We start from the raw sequence: 22,491 nt of genomic DNA on the forward strand, positions 1-22,491 counted from the left end.
AAGTCTTAAAGCCTGGGGAGCCACACATTCCCCAACACCAAGGAGCAGAATGCCCCATCTCAGCTATTAGTTAAAACACTAACTTATTACACTACAATAGGTTACTAGCTAAAGAACTGAGTAGAGAAAGCAAGAGCTCCAATGAACGGCAGCGCAGTGAGAATGAACTGAGTTGGGGGGGTTGGGCAGTGCATATATTGGTCGCCATATCTGCACCACTCCAGGGGGCACTGAATCAACCCTATGGCTACTGGCTAGGGCAAAAAGCTTCTGGAGACTGGGCATGTGCCTGCGCACACCCAACTTGGAATGGACATGAGCAATCACTTGAAGAAATCAGGCCTCCTGAGACCCAGTCTGGTGCAGGGAGTCCCCTTTATACATTGTGGTTAGGGACCATGAAGTCACAATGTAAAGTGAAACGATGTGTAAAGGGAATTTTTTTTCCCTCGTAAGAATACATGTCAATACAGGGCAATAGGGACAAGAGTCTGGCTCTGGGCTGCCTGCTGCTCACAGTATAGGAGAAACTGACCAGCACTGCTCTGTTGGTCAATTTTCCTGCTCCTGTCAGTGGCAGCAGCCAAGAGTCAGGCTGCTGCTCCTGACAGGAGCTAGGAAACCGCTCCTGTTAGGGGTGGGAGCCTGACTCACTGCCCCTGACAGGAGTGGGGAGGCTGCCCCACCCCTGACAGGAGCAGTTTCCCCACTCGTTAGTGGCTGCAACCGAAAGTCAGGCTCTCGGCTGCTACCACTGACAGAAGCGGGGAAGCTTCTCCTATCAGGGGCTAAGAAACCGACCAGTGCAGTAGCGCTGGTCAATTTCCCCACTCCTCTGATGGGAAGCTGGAGCCTGGTTCTGGCTGCTGCGCTGGTCAGTTTCCCAGCTCCCCGAGTGACAGACAGCTCGGACCTAGGTGCCAGCTCCCTGTCACTCACGCTCACATTAACCCGAGATATGCATAATTTGAGTGCATATATCTTGGTGTTCTACTGTATGGTACGCAGAAGTCATGACAACATAATATCGGGAAATGTTTAATGTCGCCTTCAATATGTCGCCAACTTAAGCGCAAAACAACATATATTGTGGCAACATATAAAGGGGACCCCCCGTACCTTGGCCACAAGATCAAATCTTGAAGGTATTGGACATTTAGTTCTATGCTACACATATAAAAGTCAGATTAACTCAAATTCCAGTTTCTTGTGAACAAAATTCCCTACCTCAGTTCTGTGAACCATCACCCAGTTCCCTTCAGATGTCTGCTTGTGGAATTCCAAGTACGGGTCCGACTTTCCAAAAAAATCCTAAAATTAAAAAGTATGCAATTATCAGGGCAAGAATGTTATCAAATACTAATCAATATACAGGAATATAAATAAAAAGTAGATCAAAGACATTTCTAAAAACATTCTTCTGATTAAGCATACAAATCACTTCGGGTATTGGTCTCATTACTACTTTTTAAAAACGATTACTTACATTAGTAAATCAGAGATATAGCTGGGAGAAGACAGGTATTTTTAAGTGTAAGGTAAAAAAGACCTCCACCCGACGGTCATGGGGCCACTATTCGTATGGAGGGCTGGAGCCTAAGTAAAGCATTCTAAAAGTGTCAAACAGAAGCATTTCTTCCATACACTCCTGTTTCTAAAATCTATTTCAGAATTTCATAGTGCAATTATAGCGTTCCGAAATTCTAATACCACCCCATAAGATTGTTTGTTTCTATAATGATTTTGCCCACTCTGAAATATACTTTATGTGGTTGCCTGAAAGTATACTTCCTACAATTATTTAAGTAAATAAACATTGAATGGCAAAAGCATTTACACTAACGGAAATACACAAAACTGATTAATTTATATGAACGAAGTTAAATCTTGCACAAAGAATATTACTGAACACCTTATTTGTCTCATTTTAGGAACAGCTTTCATTCTGGAAACTTCAGTATTATTTACATTCGTTCTGTATGCTTTTCCCCGTCCTGTAAGTATCTTACCAGATTTAATTTCTCCAGAAATCCCAGAATGAAATGGTCCCTGTCATTCCTTATTTATGAGAGCAAATTGATTTTAACTATTTATTACAAATACAGCAGTTAAATACCTTATTGTCTAGTTTCCTTGCTTCTACTTCAAGTAAGACCACTCTGTTATCTTTTACTTCTTCTGCTGTTATCTAGGTAAATAATTAAAATAAATATTTCACTCTGCGTTCAGATACTGTATATATAACTAATACTTTTCACAACGTATCTAGAAAGAGTAGATGTGAAATACTTTATTTAAAAATATATTAACTTTTAGAGATCCTTGGATGAAAAAGATAGGACATAATTCAGAAGTGTTTTGAAAACATCAAGGAGGTAAATATTCTCAGTTTACAAATAAATAAGCCAAGGCCAGAGATGTTAAGGTTCACATTTTCAGAAGGGACTGCTAATTTTGGGCGGCCCAAGCTGAGACAAATAGGGGCAAGTACCCAGTGCAGCGGAATTCAATAGACACTGTTAGTGTCCAATACTTCTGAAAAATCAGCACCCAAAACTGGAACCCCTAAACAAGAATCAATCTGAAAATCTGGGTTTCTTTAATTTGCCAGAGCCAGAAACAGTTACAGAATCTACACGTTCTAACAATGAATGTTCTGGATCAATTAGATAGAAACATTTGCAGATGACTGAATAAAGGCACATTTTCAGAGCTTCTTGCACAACCACTAGGTAGTGAGATCTGTCTTTATATTCTACAAATTCAGTTTTAGACAGAGCTTCTAACTTGGTTTCATATTTTGAAAAAATGGTAGTGCAGCACATCTGAAAACCAGCCTGTCATTTCTCTTATATAAAGTCATGGTTATAGCTGAAAGGCTGTCAGCATTCCAAGTAGAATTTTGCTGTGGTTCTGTGCCTTTGAAAGGCTTGGTACAGCTTTTAGAGGCAGATAAGCAATTGAAATCCAATTTTATCGGTTGGTCACAGCTTTATAACCTAGCAAACAATAGTCGGGCGGGGGGGTGGGGAATCTTCCTTAGATGCACAGTGCTCAGTTCTGTGATGTACTCCACCAACTCTGACACAGGAAGCATGTGCTGAGAGTAATGTGGATGTCATTTGTATCCAGTCTTCTGAACAACAGTATCACGAAATTTATGGACATCATAAAACAAAGTATTATAAGAATAGTTATAAATCTTACATGGTATCTGGGTTTGGGCAAAAGTCTTATATGTGAGAGCAGATTCCAGCTGCTTGCCAAACTTTATGTTCTTTGGCTATAAAGTTGCCTTAACACACTATTTGGAAAGTCACCAATTTTAGCTTACCAAATTAGACCAGACTTCTAATTTCACTGAATGGAACAGAGGCTGTGTAAACTAGGACACTAACACTGTAGCCTGACAAGAGCCTACAGAACACAAAGTGTATGTCCACACAGCAGCATTATTTCAAAATAATCCATTCCAGAACAGCTATTCCAAAATAGCCTATTTTGAAACAACACAGGTGCGCACAAGATTGCATTTTGAAATATCATGTCTGGACACAGTGCCTATTTCAAAATAATGCCATTGGATGCCTTTATGGCTTATTTTGAAATATAGTGCTGTTCTGTGTCTTAACAGTGACTATATCGAAACAGGCATTATTCTTCCTGCAATGAAGTTTAGCAAATTCAAAATTATGTGTATGTTATTTCAAGTTTATTTCAAAATAGCATGTGCTTAGTGTAGCTGCTTGCAGTTATTTGGAAATAATGGCTGCTATAACTTTGCTGTATGGTATCAGCATATCATATGAATACACATACATAAAAACATCACATAATTCAACATTTTTAATTAGCTAGATGAGCCTAAGACCCAGCAGCCAATCATCCTGCACCCCCTTATGAAATTTCAGGCCCCCCGTCCCCCGTGGGGACCTGCCCCCTACTCTGTTCACCCGTGGCCTAAGGTAACAACCTTGTTTCTCTAAATTAAGTGTTTAATTCCTGCAAGGCAAGATCACAAAATACTTAAACAGATGTGGTCTGTTAATTGGTGATCTGAAGGGAGCGTTCCTCTTAGAGATGCATTGCCAGATCTGTCCATCCACTTTGGTAACTGGGAAGAATCTGAGATATCTGTATTAACTGTATAACTCTCCTTCCTCCCAAAAGCTGGCACTCATATGGACAATACTCAGGATCCATTTCTGGAATTTTGTCACCTGGGAAGAAGCATAAGCCCAAGAGACCACATTCTGTCGGTCCAGGACAAAACTTCGGGACTATGAAATAGATAAAAGACTGTCAACTGGAGAGGGGAGGCAGATGGGAAGTACAGACAGGAGAACCATTATAAAACTGAAGGGTCAGAAAGGTAGAGTCTGTAGTCTGCCCCAGCATCAGGGAGGATAATGGTGGAAGAGCAGTTACCTAAACTGGAAGGAAAGGCCAAAGTTTAGGTAAGATCTATATCAGGGTAGGCATAATACAGCCCATGGAACAGATCTGTTCTGCCACCAGCTCACGACCCAGCGGGCCACTCAGACAGACTTCCCACCTGCCATAGCCCTGCCCACTGCTCAAAATGGTTATCTTTGCACACCCCAGGGGGAAGGAGGGAAGAGACTTTGCATGCTTCCCCAACCCTCAGCACAATCTTGCAGCTGTCACTGGTCAAAAACTGGCCAATGGGAGCTGCCTGGGCCATGCTTGTGGCTCAGGCAGCTCACAGACAGACCTCCCTCCACCCCCTGGCAAGGGAAACGTGGCGCCACAGACAGAGAAACCTCAGTACATCACAAACAGGGTGATTCCAGCCCTAGCAGCCTCTGTCAGCAGGAGGGAGCCGCTCCAGCTGCCCCACTCACCACACTTGTTTAATCTGTTAGACCTAGCGCTTAACCAGTTAACCAATTAAATAGGATTTGACATCCCCAACTGGAGCAGGTGCAAAGAAGGGCTATTAGATGACCAGAGGCCTGGAGAACCTACCCAATAAGAGGAGATTTAAGGACCTTGTTTCGTTTAGCCTAAATGAACAAAGGCTGAGAGGAGATCTGATTGCTTTCCATAAATACATTGGACAGACAAATGCCTGGGAAGCAGAGAAGTTACTTAAGAGCCAAAGTTAGCAGAAGAACAAAGTTATATCAAATTGGCCTTCAATAACGTTATGCTTGAAACTAGAAGGTTTTTAACCAAAGGAGTGAGGTTCTGGAACAGCCTTTCAAGGAGAGTAGAATGGACAAAAATTCCTAACTTATTTCAAGACTGAGCTTGATAAGTTTATGGAGGGGACAATATAATAAGCCTGCCTAAAATGGCACACCTGCAACTGCTATTAGCAAATATCCTGGGACTCTAGACAGGAAGGGCTGAGTCACCACAGCAAATTCTTTCCTGAGTGCCTGGCTGGTGGATCTCCTCCAGATGCTCAAGATCTAACACATCGCCATATTTGGAGTCAAGAATGACTTTTTTCCTCAGGTCAGATTACTGTGCTCAGAACAATGGAGGACAGGGCAGGAGGGGAAAGGACAGGGTGAATTTACCTTGCTCTGCAGCATGGAGTATTATGGATAACCTGCTGTTATGAACTCCAGTAAATGGTAGATTCTCTGCAACTTGAAGTCTTTAAATCAAAATATGAACTCAGCCAGAGGTCAGGGGTCGATTAAAGGAGTAGGTGAATGAGATTCTGTAGCCTATAATGGCCAGGCAGACTAAAAGATCAAGAGATTCCCTCCTGTCCTTAGAGTTTGTATTACCTGAATATCACTAGTCACCATAGTACTAGTTAGAAGCTCCCGACAGGTGCTGCAAAACTAATCCCCAAATAAATACCGCTAATGAGCTAACCATTCAGTTAGTAACTCCTGAATAAGGAAATATAAATGCATGCAAGGTTGTTGTTTATACTCTACTGGTTGCCAACTCTGATGTTCGATCACTCACTGGCCAACAACCTAGTAATTGTATAAACGCTAGTGTTTGCTCAACCACCAAAGGACTGACCCCTGCTCCCCAACCCTTCCACCCCAACTTGCCACCTGCATCCTCCTTAATAAAAAAAAAAGTATATGGAGATACACATCTCATACAACTGGAAGGGACCTCGGGAGGTCATTGAGTCCAGTCCCCTGCCCTCTTGACAGGACCAGGTGCCATCCCCTTTTTCATCTATTTGCCCCCGATCCCTAAATAGCCCCCTGAGGAACTGAACTCACAACCCTGGGTTTAGCAGGCCAATACTCAAACCACTGAGCTATCCTTCTCCCCATTTGCCCCCTCACTCCCAGATCCCTCATCCCTATGCTGAACCCATCCCCTTCCAGGCTCCTCAACCCCATCCTGTCCCTTTCCTGACCCCATACCCAAATCCTCCTGCACTCCCCTCTGACCCAGACCTCCACCTTCTCCCCAACCCCCACTCAGACCCTGACCTGCAGCTCCCTCCTGCACTCCATTCTGCCCCAGATGACCTATCCCACAACCACTCCTGAACCCTCCCTCCCAGGCACCTAATTCTCAGCCTACTCCTGCACGTTCCCTCCCAGGCCCCTCTAAATTCAGGGACTGCATCACTGACGGCTTTTTTTTTTTGTCATTTCTTATTTGTGTGACCTGTAGACAAATCAGTCAGGAGCCAGTGACTCTCCAACCCCAAATGGTTCCTCATTATTACAGTAAAAAAATCCCTGACTGTTACTATTTTAATGCTTGTGTCTTTCTAGCTCTCTCTTCCGGGTAATCCCTTGCTGTTCTCTGTCAAAATGACTATATATTGCTCAGGACACCAACAGCCTTAATCATCTATGAAGCACTAGATACATCTATAGTGAGCACCACTAAATATTAGCCATTTATCTTGTTACCACACTGACACTTTAAACAGACTTGTTTACAAGTTCTGTTTATGTAGGGTGTACCTTGAGGTGAAAATAAAATAATCTGGGAAGAAAATAAAATCTAAGAAGAGTCCAAATTTGCTCAGGATTTGAGGAATTTAAAAAAATAAAAAGTAGACGCAATTTGATTTTAAGGGGAAATACCTGCAATGCTTAAGTTTATTTGAGGTAGACCAAGCCATTATTTGAGCCTCTGAAGAATTGATTTTGATAAATTGGATTTAAAAACACAGAAGAACTGTTTTGTAATTTGAAAGATACAAACAAACAGCTATGACAGAAGCAGCCCCATTACTATGATGTGATAGACTACACTGACTTCAGCAAAAGAAAAATTTGGAAGCTAAATACTGAATCAAGAAATCCAGTCATCACCCTACCGTAATGCTTCCTTTCCCTGCAGGTTTGCCATTTTTAAGCATTAATGGTCTTGTCAGCGTCTTGCTTGAGACTATCTGTCAAAATAAAAGTTTATTATCAAAAGCTATTGTTACATTTTAGCAGCTTTTCACACTGAAAGAAATAGGTGGTGATGCAAGTTCCATTTTAGGAAAACATCTCTACCATGATAACTCTAGCAACACTTTTATTTGCTATAGCCTTCAACGTGTTTGGATAATATTTAAAAGCATGAAACTATATGCAACTTTGACTACATGACAGAAGGAAAAAACAACAAAACAAGAAATCCTTCACAGGCCAGTAATGTCAGCAGTAGAATAAGAATTCCGCCCCTCCCCCCCCCACAACAGCTGCTAAAAGTGGCTTGTGTCTGAGGTGACGGTTACATAAAGCAGGAAGAATGCCCGAAATTGTGAAACCAGATAATCCTTAATTCTTCAAACACTGCATTTGGTAAAAAGCTTAAGCAGGTTGCTTGAAAAGTACATTTTTGTCTTATATGGTTTATTTTGTTATTTTACCTACATTCAGAATTTCAGGTTGAATTTCTACGAGAATTCAGTCTCCTCTTTAGACTGACCTTGTTGGAATATACCATCAAGAGACTGAACACAAGTGCTTTTAATTTCATGGTTTGCTCTTTTTCCCCAAAGAGGTTAGGCATGAAGTTTCTTGAAATGGGGAAGGGGAGGATGGAGGAAATACATTTTACCTCAAAACACAGAAAAAACAGAAGAAATTGCACTGAGTAGCAACATTAATAGGTAGACAAGGCCTTTTAGGAAGGCAGACAAAGAAAAATACAACTCTCAGCAAAGCAACAGTAATGACAGCAATATGAATAAGTTTCATAAACGTGCTGTTAGTTTCTCCATATTGTAGTCTTTAAACATTTCTTCTAAAACAAACAGCTAAATAGAAAAGCTGGCAACTTTTAATTCCATTGTTTCATTCTCCAATTAGATTCCAGTTACGCAGGCCAGCATTTCTGAAACATGGCCAGCAGGCAAGGAGCTTGCCCAAGGGCCCAGTGGGCTGGATCCAAAGGCCTGTATTTTACCCTTCCCTGTCATAGGTCAACACATGCAAAAGCAGCACAGCTCAAAGCAAGCTTACTAGTACATAGTTCTAGTAGAAATCAAAGTGGCTGATAACATATCCACTTTAATACGTGCTCAGATGCAGTTTCAACTCACTTGTCCCAGAGTGCATTCGAATTCTCCCAGGAAGTCATCATCATTTAGATCAATGGTTTTGTTGTCAATATCATAAATCCCAAATTTAAACTTCTGAACCAGCTCAAAGTAGTAATCAATTAAGAATTTCTTGGCAAACTTTGGGTTCAAGGAATTCTTAACCCTTTCGGTGCGATCAACCTGCAGACAAAGAAAGTCACGTTATCAAACTGTCCATCTACCATCTCACACAGCTATGCACGTGACAAAAATCAATTCACTTCTCATGTTAGTCCTGCTAGGTACAAATATAATAATATGTACCCCTTTCGCCTAGTACAAACAGAGCACTTTACAGACTAAATTTTACAAAAATCTATGTGTGGTACAGAAAGCATACTTAATCAGTTCTTCCATCAGTAAAACAGTAACTTCTGGACATTTCATAAATAAGATGTAATATTTTGTGATGACAGAACTCAAAACACCAAACTGCCCTCACCCACCCTCCACTCTGAGGCCCAACTCTACCCCAGCAGTTTAACACTCCTCCCACAGCGGGTCCTGAGTGACCCTGCCAAGGCACAACCTGCCCTGTGCTGGGCCTCAGCTGCTCCCCAGTGGCTTAATCACCCTGCATGGGGCCCAAGCTGCCCCATTCAGAGGCTTAAATGCCTCCTCTCCCACAGCATGGCCTTAGCCACCCCACAGTGGGGTCCAAACTGCCCTGCATGGGGCTCAAGCCCCACACCCAATACAAGGCCCGAGACGAGCCACTCTGCCCTGGCAGCTTAACCGCCATTCCAAACAGGGCCCAAGCAGTACTGCCTCCCCGCTCCCCACCTGAGCTACCTCCTGCTCCTGGTCCGCCCCATTCCCCTGCTTCTCCCTGCTCTAGGCCCCCACCAGCCCCCCAACCCCCTTGCCCCAGCCCTACATGAATCTGAATGAGGCCAGGACTGGAAGGGGTGCCCCAGTTGGGCAGCATGGTGCGGCAGGTCAAAGGCTGTCAGGGAGCCACCTGTGGCTCAGAATTGCCCAGCCACCTTTAAAAAATGGTGGTAGTTGGAAAGAAATGGCAGAATGCTGTTTGGCGGCATTCTGCCAGAAAAAAAGCCCCGATTTCGTCTAGAGGGAATGCTGAGATAGATAACTAAGAAAATATACTTGACAAAATGTAGCAGTCCTGTGTTAGTTCCTCTGATACATCAGAAGGCCTACTACCTGCTTGTCTATTCTATGCAGTGAGCAGGACCCCTGGAAAGGACACTGAAGATCCCAGAACTTACAGTGGCCCAGCTGTACCAAGTAGCTGCACTACTGTACCACTACTAACACAGACATACTACATCAACAGGCGAGAGCTCCCATTGACTTAACTACCTCAGCCCCCACAAAAAGTTGGTGGTAGCAGCTCTCCTGCTGACACGGCACTGTTCACGCTGGTGCAACTCGTGTTGCTCAGGGGGTAGCTTATTCACACTGCTGAGTAATGAATTATACCAACATAAAATGTAGTGTAGCCATATATTCAGACAGCATAAGAACCCAGATAGAACAAAATTAAAGAGGATGAAGAAAAACTGTTCTCAGTGGTGACAGGTGGCAGAACAAGGAGTAATGGTCTGAAGTTACAGAGGGAGAGGAGTAGGTTGAACATTAGGAAAAACTATTTCACCAGGAGGGTGGTGAAGCACTGGAATGCGTTACTTAGAGAGGTGGTGGATGCTCCATCCCTAGAGGGTTTTATGTCCCACTTTGACAAGGTCCTGCCTGGGATGACTTAGTTGGGCCTGAGCCTCCTTGAAGCAGGGGGCTGGACTAGGTGATCTCCTGAGGTCCCTTCCAGCCCTGTGATTCTATGATGATTCTACCCCTCATATGGTGCACGTCCATAACAACTTACCTGTCTGTGATTGATAGGCACACAGTGCTTTTTTTTCATGCTGGTATTTGCAGGTACTGAGTATCAGCACCTAAGCAGCTGTGGAGCCAGCTGAGTACGAGTAACTTTTATTATTTAAAAAAAAAAAAAAAAAAAAAAAAAAAGGGACGGGGCACACGTAATCTGGTCTAAAATACCTAATGCGGCTGGTAATTAAAACTACTGAAAGTAACTCTCATGTCTCACACTATTTTCATTGTTCAGAATTCAGCCAGACTCTATACTTCTAGGAAGAAGTGTCATACTCTACCTCATACCACTGCTGCCCACTTGTATTATGGAGAAGTACACACAGCGGGTCTGACTTTGAACCAACATCTTTATCCAAGAGATTGTTGCAGGAGATGGTCAGTTCCACCTTTGTTACACATTGAGCCGCCATCTGCTAACCTGGAAATAAGCAGAAGAACTAAAACATATATTGATTCCAAAAGCAAGAACCGGTACAATTTGAAAGCATCAGGAAGTAAGCATAGCATGACCCTCTCAAGGTATAATTTATGGCTATGTGCCAGTGTAACTAAAATTTCTTTGTGTAAAGTAAGAGTTCATTCCAATCATTGACACACAGCCATCTGTATGCAAGATAAGCGATGCCAGCATGTCTAAACATTTCAAATTAAGAAGCTGAAAACAGTACCAGAAAATGATAGGTTCAGACTATACCAACTGAATAAGATTTCTGGCATGCCATTCACCCTACATTCTTAAAGTAGTCATGAACGTTACATACTACCCACATGAAGCTCTGCACTGTCCCATAGCACAAAGACTAATTGAAATTCAGTGAAATGGCAAATTCAGAGCCGAAATTAATTCCCTTCTTCCGCGCCACCGTACCCGTATTGGGCATCTCAATGCAATAGGAGACTGAAGCCAGGAGGTGAACAGGATTAAAAATGGAATTGGACATTTACATCAACTCCTGGGCTAAAGCCAATCTCCAATTACAAGGGTTAGGAGGAAATATTTAGTTGGGAGCATTTCATTAAATGGGTGCCTACAGCAAACACTTTTGGACATCCAAGTGACTTTTTCCTTGAACCCAAAAGAGGCCCGTTAGTGAGAAAGTGCTGTGCAAGCAGTTCATCCCCATTTGGTTTATGGACTGCAGTTCCAGCTCCTACACCACAACATTTATAATATTAACTGTAGCTTAACTTTGGTAACACATTTGCTAGATCCCTGGTAGAATCCCCACTTTGTCAGTCACGAGTCTGCTGATTTTGGATCCCATGAGCTTCCAAATTCAAATTCTTTCAGAAGTCTGTGAGCATTCTTCCCAGCAGTCTGCTAACATGGGAGTTTAATTTAATTCTTCAGGGGTCCACTGATGGTTAAAGAAAGGACCAAGCAGGCTTTCCAAAGGAACATCTCATAAAAGGCATACACATAGACACACACCCTCACAGAAAGCTGAAGCTACAGATCTATGGAAAAAAAAACCTGAACCTCTAAATGCAATTTGCTCCCTCAGAGTCCTTACCACTCCAAAGTCAGTCTGCTGATGTGTCCTTTAGGGACAGGACAAGCCCCTTCCTGCCCAGTTCTTTTACCTGAGTCTTGTGTTTCTTGGGTGGAATGGCCTCTTCCTAGTTTAAATACCACACCTCTTTTAAAACAACCTGATAGCTTTTCCTGATTCTTTCTATTGCTGGGGTTTTCCATTCTCCAATTCTGAAGGTTGTTAACAGATATGCACATATCTGTTCCACCAGGACAGAGGTATTCAAGACTCCTAACTCCTTGATAGCCCTGTTTCAGTTTCCCAGACACGAGCCTGGGGGATGGTAGGGGAATTATAAAGTGCAACAAGAAGTCCTGTGGCGTGACTCATGCATCTGATGAAGCGGGTCTTTTCCCACGAAAGCTTATGCTCCAAAATATCTGTTAGTCTATAAGATGTCACAGGACTTCTTGTTGTTCTCGAAGATACAGACTAACACGGCTACCTCTCTGATAAAGTGCTGAATGTTAATTGTTCTACATTGTACATGCTGCTGGCATACTTGGAAATAGTGATATTTGAAACAATTATATTAAAACACATTAAGGGGCCTTTACTGAACACCAGCAGCATCTGTAAGGACCAATGGATGCTCAACACAATTGCACGCTTCAGAATAACTAAAAGCAAGACCACTCCCCCACAGCAGTTTTTGATTCTCACACCACAGTTCTCCTGCGCCCTTTATTACCTGACAATCACTTTCCTACACAAACAGTATAGACTGTTGGCTATCTTCCCCAGGATACATCTAAGACTATGTATACTCTGCACTTTCATTGTACTCTAGGGTGTGGAAAAATAACCAAACCCCATGTGACAAAAGTTTTAACAAAAAGCACCAGCGTGGACAGTGCTTCCTTGGTGGAAACATTCCTGGCACCAAAACTGCTGCCCCTTGATGGAGGTGGTTTTATTTAGTTCTGTGGACAGCTCTTTCCTGGTGACAAAGGCTGCGCCTACACTACAAGATAAAATTGAATATATTAATATTGATTTTGTAATTCTGGAATTTATAAATTCGATTTTCGTTATCCTCATCTCCCCACATGCACCTCACAAAGTTGACTTCTTGCTGCTACATGCAAATGGCAAACATCAACTGCTGTAGCAGTGCACTGTAGAAACCTATCCCACAGTTCCCTCATTGCCATAGCATTCTGGGTATGCTCGCTGGTCTTCCACATCATCTTCCCACATTACATTTTCCTCATTCCCCTTCTGTGCTAAGTAAATGGCCATTTTTCCTGTCGGAAGGAAGGAAAAGTAGAATGTCCACAGAAATGGAAAAAAAGTTAACAGAAATCTCTTTCTTCTGTAACCAAATTCTCAACTGGCCATCCATAGAGTGTCTCCCCCTACCCACCCCATGACTGCATACAGTCCTGAAAATAATACAGGGACCCTGAAAAGCTTAAAGAAGTAAATTATAGGAAAGTTTTTTGGGGGGAAAAAAAATCTGCTGAGGGGAGGGCTTTTGGCTTTCTGGTGCACCTTAAGACTTCTGTGCACAGGCTGTATTCTCAACTAGCCATCCACTAACTGTCTTCCGTCCCGTGATTGCATCTGATCCCTGAAAATAACACAGGGACAGACTTTAGCTCAAACGTAGAAGAAAGAGGATTGAAAAGTCTAGGAAAAAAAGATCTTTGTCTCCTCCCTTCACTACACAGACACTGCCAACGTGGGGGATGGCAGTGAAACTTACACTTAACTTATAAAGGAAACAGGAATCTCAACTGGCCCTCCAACCTGTGGTTTTTGTGAGGTTGGAAGAATGAAGACAAAGGAAATGTTATGAAAAAGATTTTATAACAGAAATATCAAAGCAGCAGGTGTCTGCAATGGACAGCAAGCCGCCAAAAATACGTTGGGAGATGAGAGGGAGGAGCTGTGGTCTGCAGCTGTAGAGCCAGTTGAAATGTTGAAGTAGTCTCCCTGACTACCTTAGCTGCCAGGGAAGACTACACTCTGGTGGCAGCAAGTCCCACTGGTCCTTTGCTGGGAGAGAAGGGGGTGGGTGGGGGGGCAGTTGAATTAGTCCCCTTGAATATCTTAACTACTCAGGGAGACTGTGCCCCAGCGGCTGCAAGCCCCCAGAATTCTTTCCTGCCCTTGGAAGCCTAACCACATGCAAGCCAGGACATGGTGCTGCCTGGCAGCATGGTCAGGCACAAAGGGGAGGCACATCCTTTTATTAGGTCTGAGGGCTACCCACATGATGTGCCTGGGAATGGGAAAAACCCTGACTGCATGGTGCCTGTAGGGGAGAGGGGAAGTTCACGCACAAATGTAAAATGCTTAGAAGTTTCTTGGCCTCTTATGCAAACATGACCCCCAGACCAGCTTTGCTGCCATGGGGTGTGGTGGGGCAGCAGCTGGCCCCAGGCAATGCGGGAAAAAAACAACAACAATTGTAGAGTCAGAACCACAAACTCCCTGCAGGGGCTATTTGTAATGGGCAGATGGGCTCACAGTGCTAATAGCAAACAAAGAAAGACAGACATTTCTCAGGCTCTCATATAAACACCAGCCGACAGCCACAGGCTTTCTGGCCCCAATTTGAAATTCACTGTTAACTGTCTTTCTGTAACTTAAGTCCTGCGCATGGGGAGAGCAGTGGCCAGAGTGGAGCACCAAGGGGCACGGTCGGTTACATACGGGACACCTGTGGAGGCTCAAATTTGATTTTAACACGGTGCTTCCTCGCTCACCTTTAATGGAACTTTTGAATTTGAGCTTGACACTACACTGATAATATTGTAATCTCGATATCAGCGCTCGCTAAATCGAGCTAATAGTATGCACAGCAAAGACAGTCGTGGTAATATCAAGCTAACCGCCTTAAATTCGATTCATCTCGAAGTTTAGATGCAGCCTAAGAGTTGCTATACTGCTTACTTTACAGCCAGATGGCTGCAGAATCACAGCCATACTGATACAAGGTGAGCAGTGTAGATGTAGCTTAATTCTAAGAACAAAGCAGTTAAAAACGAAAGAGAAGAGGAGAGGAGGTGCCCTCTGTATAGCAACTTCAGTAGAAAGATGACTAAGAATGGATCATGGCAAATGCATTGCTCAGTCTCCAATTCCATTGCCTGGAACGAGAAACGCTCTTGCCTGGGAACAACAACAGGAGTTTAGGCTGTCCCACTGAAAACAGAACTACATGTAAAAACTGCCATTTTCTTGAGCATAGGACTCTTAATTTGAATCTCATCTCTTTGCAACAATGCCTTCTGGGGCCTAAGTAGGTCACTTAACCTCTTCCATCTCAGTTTCCTGAATGTGCAATGCGGACAGTAAGTTATTTACCTCCCAGGGATGCTGGGAAGATTAACTGGTGAATGTTTGTACAACGGTTTGAAGCTGTAATCACTGAATATCATCATGAAATGTTAAGAAACAGGTGTCTTATTTTGTGTGAAAAATATATCCAGCTAGCATATTTAGCCATAGCGATGTCAGGCTTGTCTTTAAACATCAAAGCAACAAATCACAATGATCCCAATGATCCACTTCCTGCTAATTATAGTACAGCTGTATGCAAAAAGTTAGCACAGTAGATTTCCTCAAAATTAGATGTTAAAAGTTATTTCTTCTAGGGGCTTTCAATGGATGGCTCTACCTGAAGCTGTATAGAAGATTAAACACTCTGATTTCCATGTTTTCAGTTACCTGAAATCTTCAGAATGTAGTTTAATAGGCACAAAGCACAACTTCTATCACTCTTTAAAGCTTCTAGAGAAGCATGACAGAATGTAAAGCTCATTTCTGAATTTTAACAGACCCAATAGCTCAGTGCTAACAGTGATGAACAATATTTTTGAAAGTCCTACAACAAAGGTCTTGAATTATGATATAAATTCACGTTTGGACCAAACTCTGGTAAATATTAGGAGAAACAAAACTTAAGAAACAGAACACACACATTTTGACTCCTTTTAAAAAGAAGTATGAATGTGTATTTATTAAAGCGACTATATTGCTGATAACAGCAACGAAGGGTCCTGTGGCACCTTATAGACTAACAGAAAAGTTTTGAGCATGAGCCAAATGAGAAAACTTGAATGCTAGAAGGACAGTGAATTATCAACTAAAGGACACAGTCCGCATTTACTACTGACCTTAAGAAACATACTTGTAGGGAGAGGAGAAAGTTGTGGAGGAGGTAGGGACAGACAAAATGGAAAAGCAGGTAATTCTTCTAGCTTTGACAGTGACACACTGAGTCAACATCTCATTAGGCTATTTATGGCACATCTACTTACTTATCAACATTTACATGTGTGTGTGTGTGTCAGTATCTAGCCCCAACCAGGGAAGTTAATAATCCAATCAATGGATCAAATTAGATGATGAATCCTGGTCACATGCCACCTGAGGCATGTTGTGCATGCATTAAGAAGAATCAAATCAGCAGGTGTACTGAACAAGGCGGTTGCAGTTCTCTGTATCTGCATGACTGTATTTGAAGGAGAAACTATTGTACTTGGGGGCTGTAGTAAGTACAGGCCCAATATGAGGCCTTAGGCCTGAACCAAAGTAATGGTCAAGACTTTGCTAAGTGCAGCTGTGAGCTAAAGGAATGCACTGCTCACAGAAGTTGGCAAGAAGAGGGTTCATATTGCATAAAAATATATCTACCTAGCGTATTATAGTAGGAACATGGTACCAGAACACCCGACCCTGGAACATTCCACAGATAAGCAAGTACAGGCCGACCCATCCCAATGACAGGGGCAAAAGGGTAATACGATGGATAGAGTTGTTTTGTTTGAACCAACATGTACAAGGTGAGAGGCGGCACCTGACTACGTAGAAGGGTTGTACCTCAATACGTCAGGAGTGATGTGTAAATTGTACCTCTGTATAAGAATGTACTTCTGGGATGTGGTCTGGGTCCGGCCGAGGGGGCAGGGGAAAGTCCCGCCACTGACTGAGCCGAGACCATTGATCGTGGGTGCATATTTGTAGTACACCCTGACTTAGACTGAGAAGTCTACAGGGAACTACTATTGTGTCCAATACGCCAATAAACCTGGCCAACGTGCCTTCGCACCTTACTAGACGCTGTGGTCATTGGGGGTTCTCCTCAGGTCTGCAGTGTCAGCAATCTGCAGAGCTGGGGCAGCACACAGGGGGAACATACGCACGCAGCCAAGTGATACCAGCACTGGAGAGAGCAGAGCACCACACTAGTGGCATCTGACAACAGGGTCGTGTCTACACTAGCCAAAAACTTCAAAACGGCCATTTCGAAGTTTACTAATGAAGCGCTGAAACACATATTCAGCGCCTCATTAGCATGCGGGCAGCCACGGCACTTCGAAATTGATGCGGCTTGTCCAGACAGGGCTCCTTTTTGAAAGAACCCCAGCTACTTCGAAGTCCCCTTATTCCTATGAGCAGATGGGAATAAGGGAACTTTGAAGTAGGCAGGGTGCTTTCGAAAAGGAGCCCCGTCTGGACGAGCCGCACGGTGGCGAGCTGCGCCAATTTTGAAGCGCTGTGACTGCCAGCATGCTGATGAGACACTGAATATGTATTTCAGCATTTCATTAGTAAACTTCAAAATGGCCATTTGCATGGCCATTTTGAAGTTTTTGGCTAGTGTAGACATTGCCGGGCAGTGGCTGGTAGCAAGCTCTGCACATGTAGAAGACTGAATCACTTACCGGAGGTAATGTTTCTTATAACCACAAATGTGTAAACAAAATGGCACATGCTTTGTGTTTGGGACCTCTGGCAAGCTACCTTACAAATAAACGCTTCTGTATTTTTCATCTTCTCCAAGTTCATGTCATCCAATTCAAGATGTGGATGAAACTGACTGTTTCACTTGAGTGCTGAGTGAGTCTTGACACAGCCTGTAATTCCACTCTGGTCAGCGGTTCTTGATTGAACTTCTGACATGACATCCTGCCTGGAGTTCCAGCAAGGGAACCTAGAGGACCTAAGATGGAAGTTGATGCATCTCCTTCCATGATGGAGATAGCACCCTACTTTACATAGTGTGTGGTCATACCTCAGTAAGTACTCATTAGAAGGCAGAGAGGCAGCTCCCAATTTCCTTCCCTATGGCCACCATTTCCTTGTATTACGATCACAACCTTAAGTTCACACTGCCTTCACCTTTTCCAGTCACAAATGTGAAGGTGAGATTGAAACCATTGTGAAGTACAAACTGACAAGAGCTTACAGTAAGAAGGTGATTGATCGGCTTTAACAACATCATCTTTATTTTCTTGATTATGCATTGCTATTAAGGCCAAGTGCTATGGAAGGAATAAGCACCACAATATTCAATGTCATTTTATGGACCAGCATCACTCTGGCATCAGACTTGTTTAGTCACATTTGGTTCAAAACCTCAACTTCATAACTAGCAGGTGCCTGCATGTGCTAGTCTAAGTTAGCCATCTAATCATGTAATAAATCTCCTCTCTGTATCCTGATGTGTCTGATTTTACTACCACTGGCTTACAGTAGAGTGCTTCAGTAATACACAGACCCACAAACTGCTGTTCAAACACCAACAACAGGTTTGCACTTCCATACAACAGTACTGACAGCATCCAGCTCACAGGCAAAAGCTTGCATAACTAGCAAATATCCAATAGAAGTTATTCCTGGTTTTGGTTGTCATGTGCAAGTGGTTATAATGTGTCCATCCATAACTTCATTCCCCTCGTTTTGATGTTTAAAAAATAAAGGCCATACTATGAGCTATTGCCTGCACAGCAGCTTTGCAGTATTCTTCAGATTCAGAGTACCACTCATTACAAATGCAGTCAATGCTGGTTAGCCTCAAAATCTCTTGTACTGGCTGGTATAATTGCATCAACAACACTAAGGCCGTGTCTACACGTGGCCCAAACTTCAAAATGGCCACGCAAATGGCCATTTCGAAGTTTACTAATGAAGCGCTGAAATGCATATTCAGCGCTTCATTAGCATGTGGGCAGCCGCGGCACTTCAAAATTGATGCGGCTTGCCGCCGCGTGTCTCGTCCCGACGGGGCTCCTTTTCGAAAGTGGGAATAAGGGGACTTCGAAGTAGGCGGGGTCCTTTCGAAAAGGAGCCCCGTCGGGATGAGATGCGCAGCGGCAAGCCGCGTCAATTTCGAAGCGCCGCAGCTGCCCGCATGCTAATGAAGCGCTGAATATGCATTTCAGCGCTTCATTAGTAAACTTCGAAATGGCCATTTGTGTGGCCATTTCAAAGTTTGGGGCACGTGTAGACATAGCCTAAGTGTGCTGTTTGAGGGTCTACCTCATCCAACATCAGATTAGGGGTTGCTCCCCATTTGCAAAGTAGAAAACAACTGCATTTTTTTTTTTGTGTGCAATCCAGAGGAACATAATGTTGGCATACACTATCAGCTTTACATCAAATAAATTTTCTGAAAGTCAGGTTGGGAGGATCAGAGTTTTCTATGCTCAGGCTTTCAGGATTCCTACTTAAGACCATGTCCAGCTTGGTAGATAAGATTAACAAGTTATCTTGACCTTGTTGCAAAACCTACACAACATCTTGAGCTATACTGATACCTTGAATTTCACTGATTCTTTTTTCTCAAAAGTCTCTTCAGACCATAGCCCTCAAGAAGAGACTGGCCTTTGTACAATCAGCATAGGAATATGCACAGGCTTGTGGAATGCAAGCAGCTGCATCATTCTCACTTAAACTTTTGTAACCAGGTGTGAAAGCAATGCAGCATGTACTGTGACAAATATGTGGTCTTAGAAACGGTAACCGTGGATAGCTATCATCAACTTGCCAAGAATTTCACACTTGTGAGATGGACATATTTATATTTGGCTGGAATAAACAGTGATTGACTCTTAGCAGGAGATCAATCAGGCAATACTCAATATTAGCTTGGAGTTCTTCCTTGAAAGAAGATCTCAGACTGATCTAGAAGAATGGAATTTCAATGTCAGTTCTCTTTTCAAAGACTGCACTAACAATGCCAATCAGATGGCTCCAAAACACGGCCAAGACTAACTGCATGCTGGAACTAATTTTGCAACTAAAGCACTGCTATGTCAGTAATTTTGGTGCACTCTCACTGCCTCAAAAATCACAAATTTTATAAATGGGATGCAATTGGTTCTGTGGGACTTGTCTTTACCAGCTATAAGGTTATTTATATTCAGCCTAACCATCATTCCTTTTGTGGTCAAATGTAGCTGCTTTCTCTGTCTGCTCACTCATCTTGAATGTTGTAAGATACAATTCTCTTTTTAAGGTTAGGTGTGAGAACTGCACTCTTGTATTATGACCACTGGTGCTATATTGAAATTACTATAGATTGCCAGACAATACAGGAACTGAAAATGTTCTTGTTTTCCATATCATCTGGATTTTGCCTTTGTCTATGTATGAGACAAAGCAACTTCTGTGTCACACCACTGATACTGTCTGTTCAGAAAGAAACGAATTCTGTCAATGGCCTCTGAATCGGATATCTTGCCAACTAGTAATGACTACTAACTACCTTACTTTATGCATCCCTTCTTCACCTTCTCACACATCTGTATTTTATTTTTGGCAAACAACAGAGACTGCAGGAAACTGGGTGGATCTCAATACTTCTACTATTTACCTACAATGAACCAATGAGTGCATGAACCACCATGTTATAGAACAGTAAAATATAATATTCTTTTATGTCAATTTACTCTAACTAGAAAGCAATATGTAATATCAAAGCATGCAAGAAAGTGATTTCACATATTACAAGAAAGAGAATTTGTTTTATGATTATTTCTATTATTACAACACATGAATGGCTAAATGCTACATAAGGATAGCCATTAGGGTGAAAGACATGTTAATGCCATGATATGCATCTTCTCATTTCTGTTCTGTAACAGGCTGAAAACAAATTATGCCAAAGACTTTGATTTTGCTGACAACTTAATGCATGCACCCTGGGATAAACATTTCTGCTGCATTTCGGCAGTCACATGTATTTGCAAATTTGACAGTCTAAATGCCAAAACTCAGACACTTTTGAAATCAGCAGGTTCAAGTTTGTTACAAAATAACTATTACCAACTTTTAATCTGTATCTATATACAGACACACACGCAACCCCCTGCGAATCTGTCATGGATTCCACAACTTCTGTAGCTGTCAGTGCATTAGCCCCAGTGGCCGCTTGAGCATCTTAGACAGTTCCTGAGCCGTTTTCACTGGCCACTGCTGGACGAGTCTTCGGCCATTGCACACCTGACCCCAGCAGCAGCAAGAATCTGGGCATATGAATTCTGGGTGGCACTTACCTTTGAGGGCCGAGTGGGAGAAAAAGATTTCCTAGAAACAGTGATATGTCCTTCAGCTTCTAGGTGCAGTTGCGGCTAGGCAGCTCTGCACACTGTCTCCTCCTACAGGTACCAACCACTACTGCAGCTCCTACTGAGTGCCGTTCTTGGCCAACGGGAGCTCCAGAGCCAGCACTTGGGATGGGGGCAGCACATGAAATTCCCTTTGGTGTGCCTCCACCTAGGAATTGAGGGACATGTCAACTTCTGGGGAGCTGAGCAGAGCCAGCCAGAGAACCTACCAGCCCTGCCAACCCCACCCTTCCCAACTGCAGTGGGGGTTTCAGGCTGTGTGCCCCTGGGCTGCATCTTACCCCAGAGCACCCAAGTCTTAGTCAGTGGTGTGAAGTCATACAGGTTACAGGCCATGAATTTTTGTTTTCTGTGTGTGACCAATCCATGATTTTTAGTAAAAATACCTGGGACTAAAATATAGCCTTACTTACAGAACAATGATTTTGAGGTTTCCATTTACTCTATTATTGCTGTTGAAGGGTGCTGGAATAACAGCTATGGATACTGTCAACATGCCTGCAGAGTGGAAAAGCTGTTAGCCAATCTGTGTCTTTTCTGTCACCTTTTGATTGCACTAAATACACTTTATAAAAAAAAGTATTAATGGGAAAATAAGACAGATTCCTTTGAATCACTAATTTTAGCTGCACACCCTGATGAGTTTCTACTAAAATTCCATAGATATTGGCTAAGAAATTTATTAAAAAATTCTGGAAACCTTAAAAAAAAATTCCAAGAACCATCTTATAGATGATATATAATAATTTGGAGCCTTGTAAGTTACCTGGTCAGCAGGAGGAAATTATTGTATACTGGTGTACTAGAGTGCTTGTTTATACAGTTATAATGCTCAAATATGGAGGAGTTGGGGGGGAACGGTGTTGTGAGCATTTTGCATCTGGGACCGGGTGGCCTACTGGCTAGGCCCCTGGCCAGGGCCTGCTGGGTGGGTCTTCAGCCCCACCCAAGAGTCTATGGGTTAAGTTTGAGGCATGGCCCTGGGAATCTAGTTCCCCCTTGGGCGGCAGAGGGGCCCCCGGGCGGGCTCCCCACTTCCCTCCATGGCTTGTGGGGGGAGGGGGGCCTGGGTTGCACCCTCCGGCAGCTGACCGGGAAGCAGCTCTGGCTTGGGGCTCCTGCTTCTTGGCTGGTCAGCCAAAAACTGGGCTGGCTTCCTTCTTTTTATACCCCTCCAGGCCTGACACTGGTC

General features: G+C 43.1%; 1 protein-coding gene across 5 annotated transcripts in view; it reads right to left on the reverse strand.

The window, feature by feature from the left end:
- Nucleotides 1-22,491, reverse strand: part of CPNE3 (copine 3) — a 66,322-nt gene that overhangs the window by 38,387 nt on the left and 5,444 nt on the right. For 4 of the 5 annotated variants that reach the window (XM_074986989.1, XM_074986993.1, XM_074986992.1 and 1 more), the window contains exons 3-7: nt 10,678-10,817; nt 8,504-8,683; nt 7,286-7,360; nt 2,117-2,188; nt 1,228-1,311 (exon numbers count right to left, since the gene is read on the reverse strand). In XM_074986989.1, the coding sequence (XP_074843090.1) occupies nt 1,228-1,311; nt 2,117-2,188; nt 7,286-7,360; nt 8,504-8,683; nt 10,678-10,809 (543 nt within the window). In that variant the 5' untranslated portion in view covers nt 10,810-10,817. Of the gene's footprint in view, nt 1-1,227; nt 1,312-2,116; nt 2,189-7,285; nt 7,361-8,503; nt 8,684-10,677; nt 10,818-21,227; nt 21,448-22,491 lie in introns of all 5 variants that reach the window. The other variant, XM_074986990.1, reaches the window with a different exon arrangement.

This window comes from Carettochelys insculpta, chromosome 2 (assembly GCF_033958435.1).
Source record: "Carettochelys insculpta isolate YL-2023 chromosome 2, ASM3395843v1, whole genome shotgun sequence".
NCBI classification, from domain to species: Eukaryota; Metazoa; Chordata; order Testudines; family Carettochelyidae; genus Carettochelys; species Carettochelys insculpta.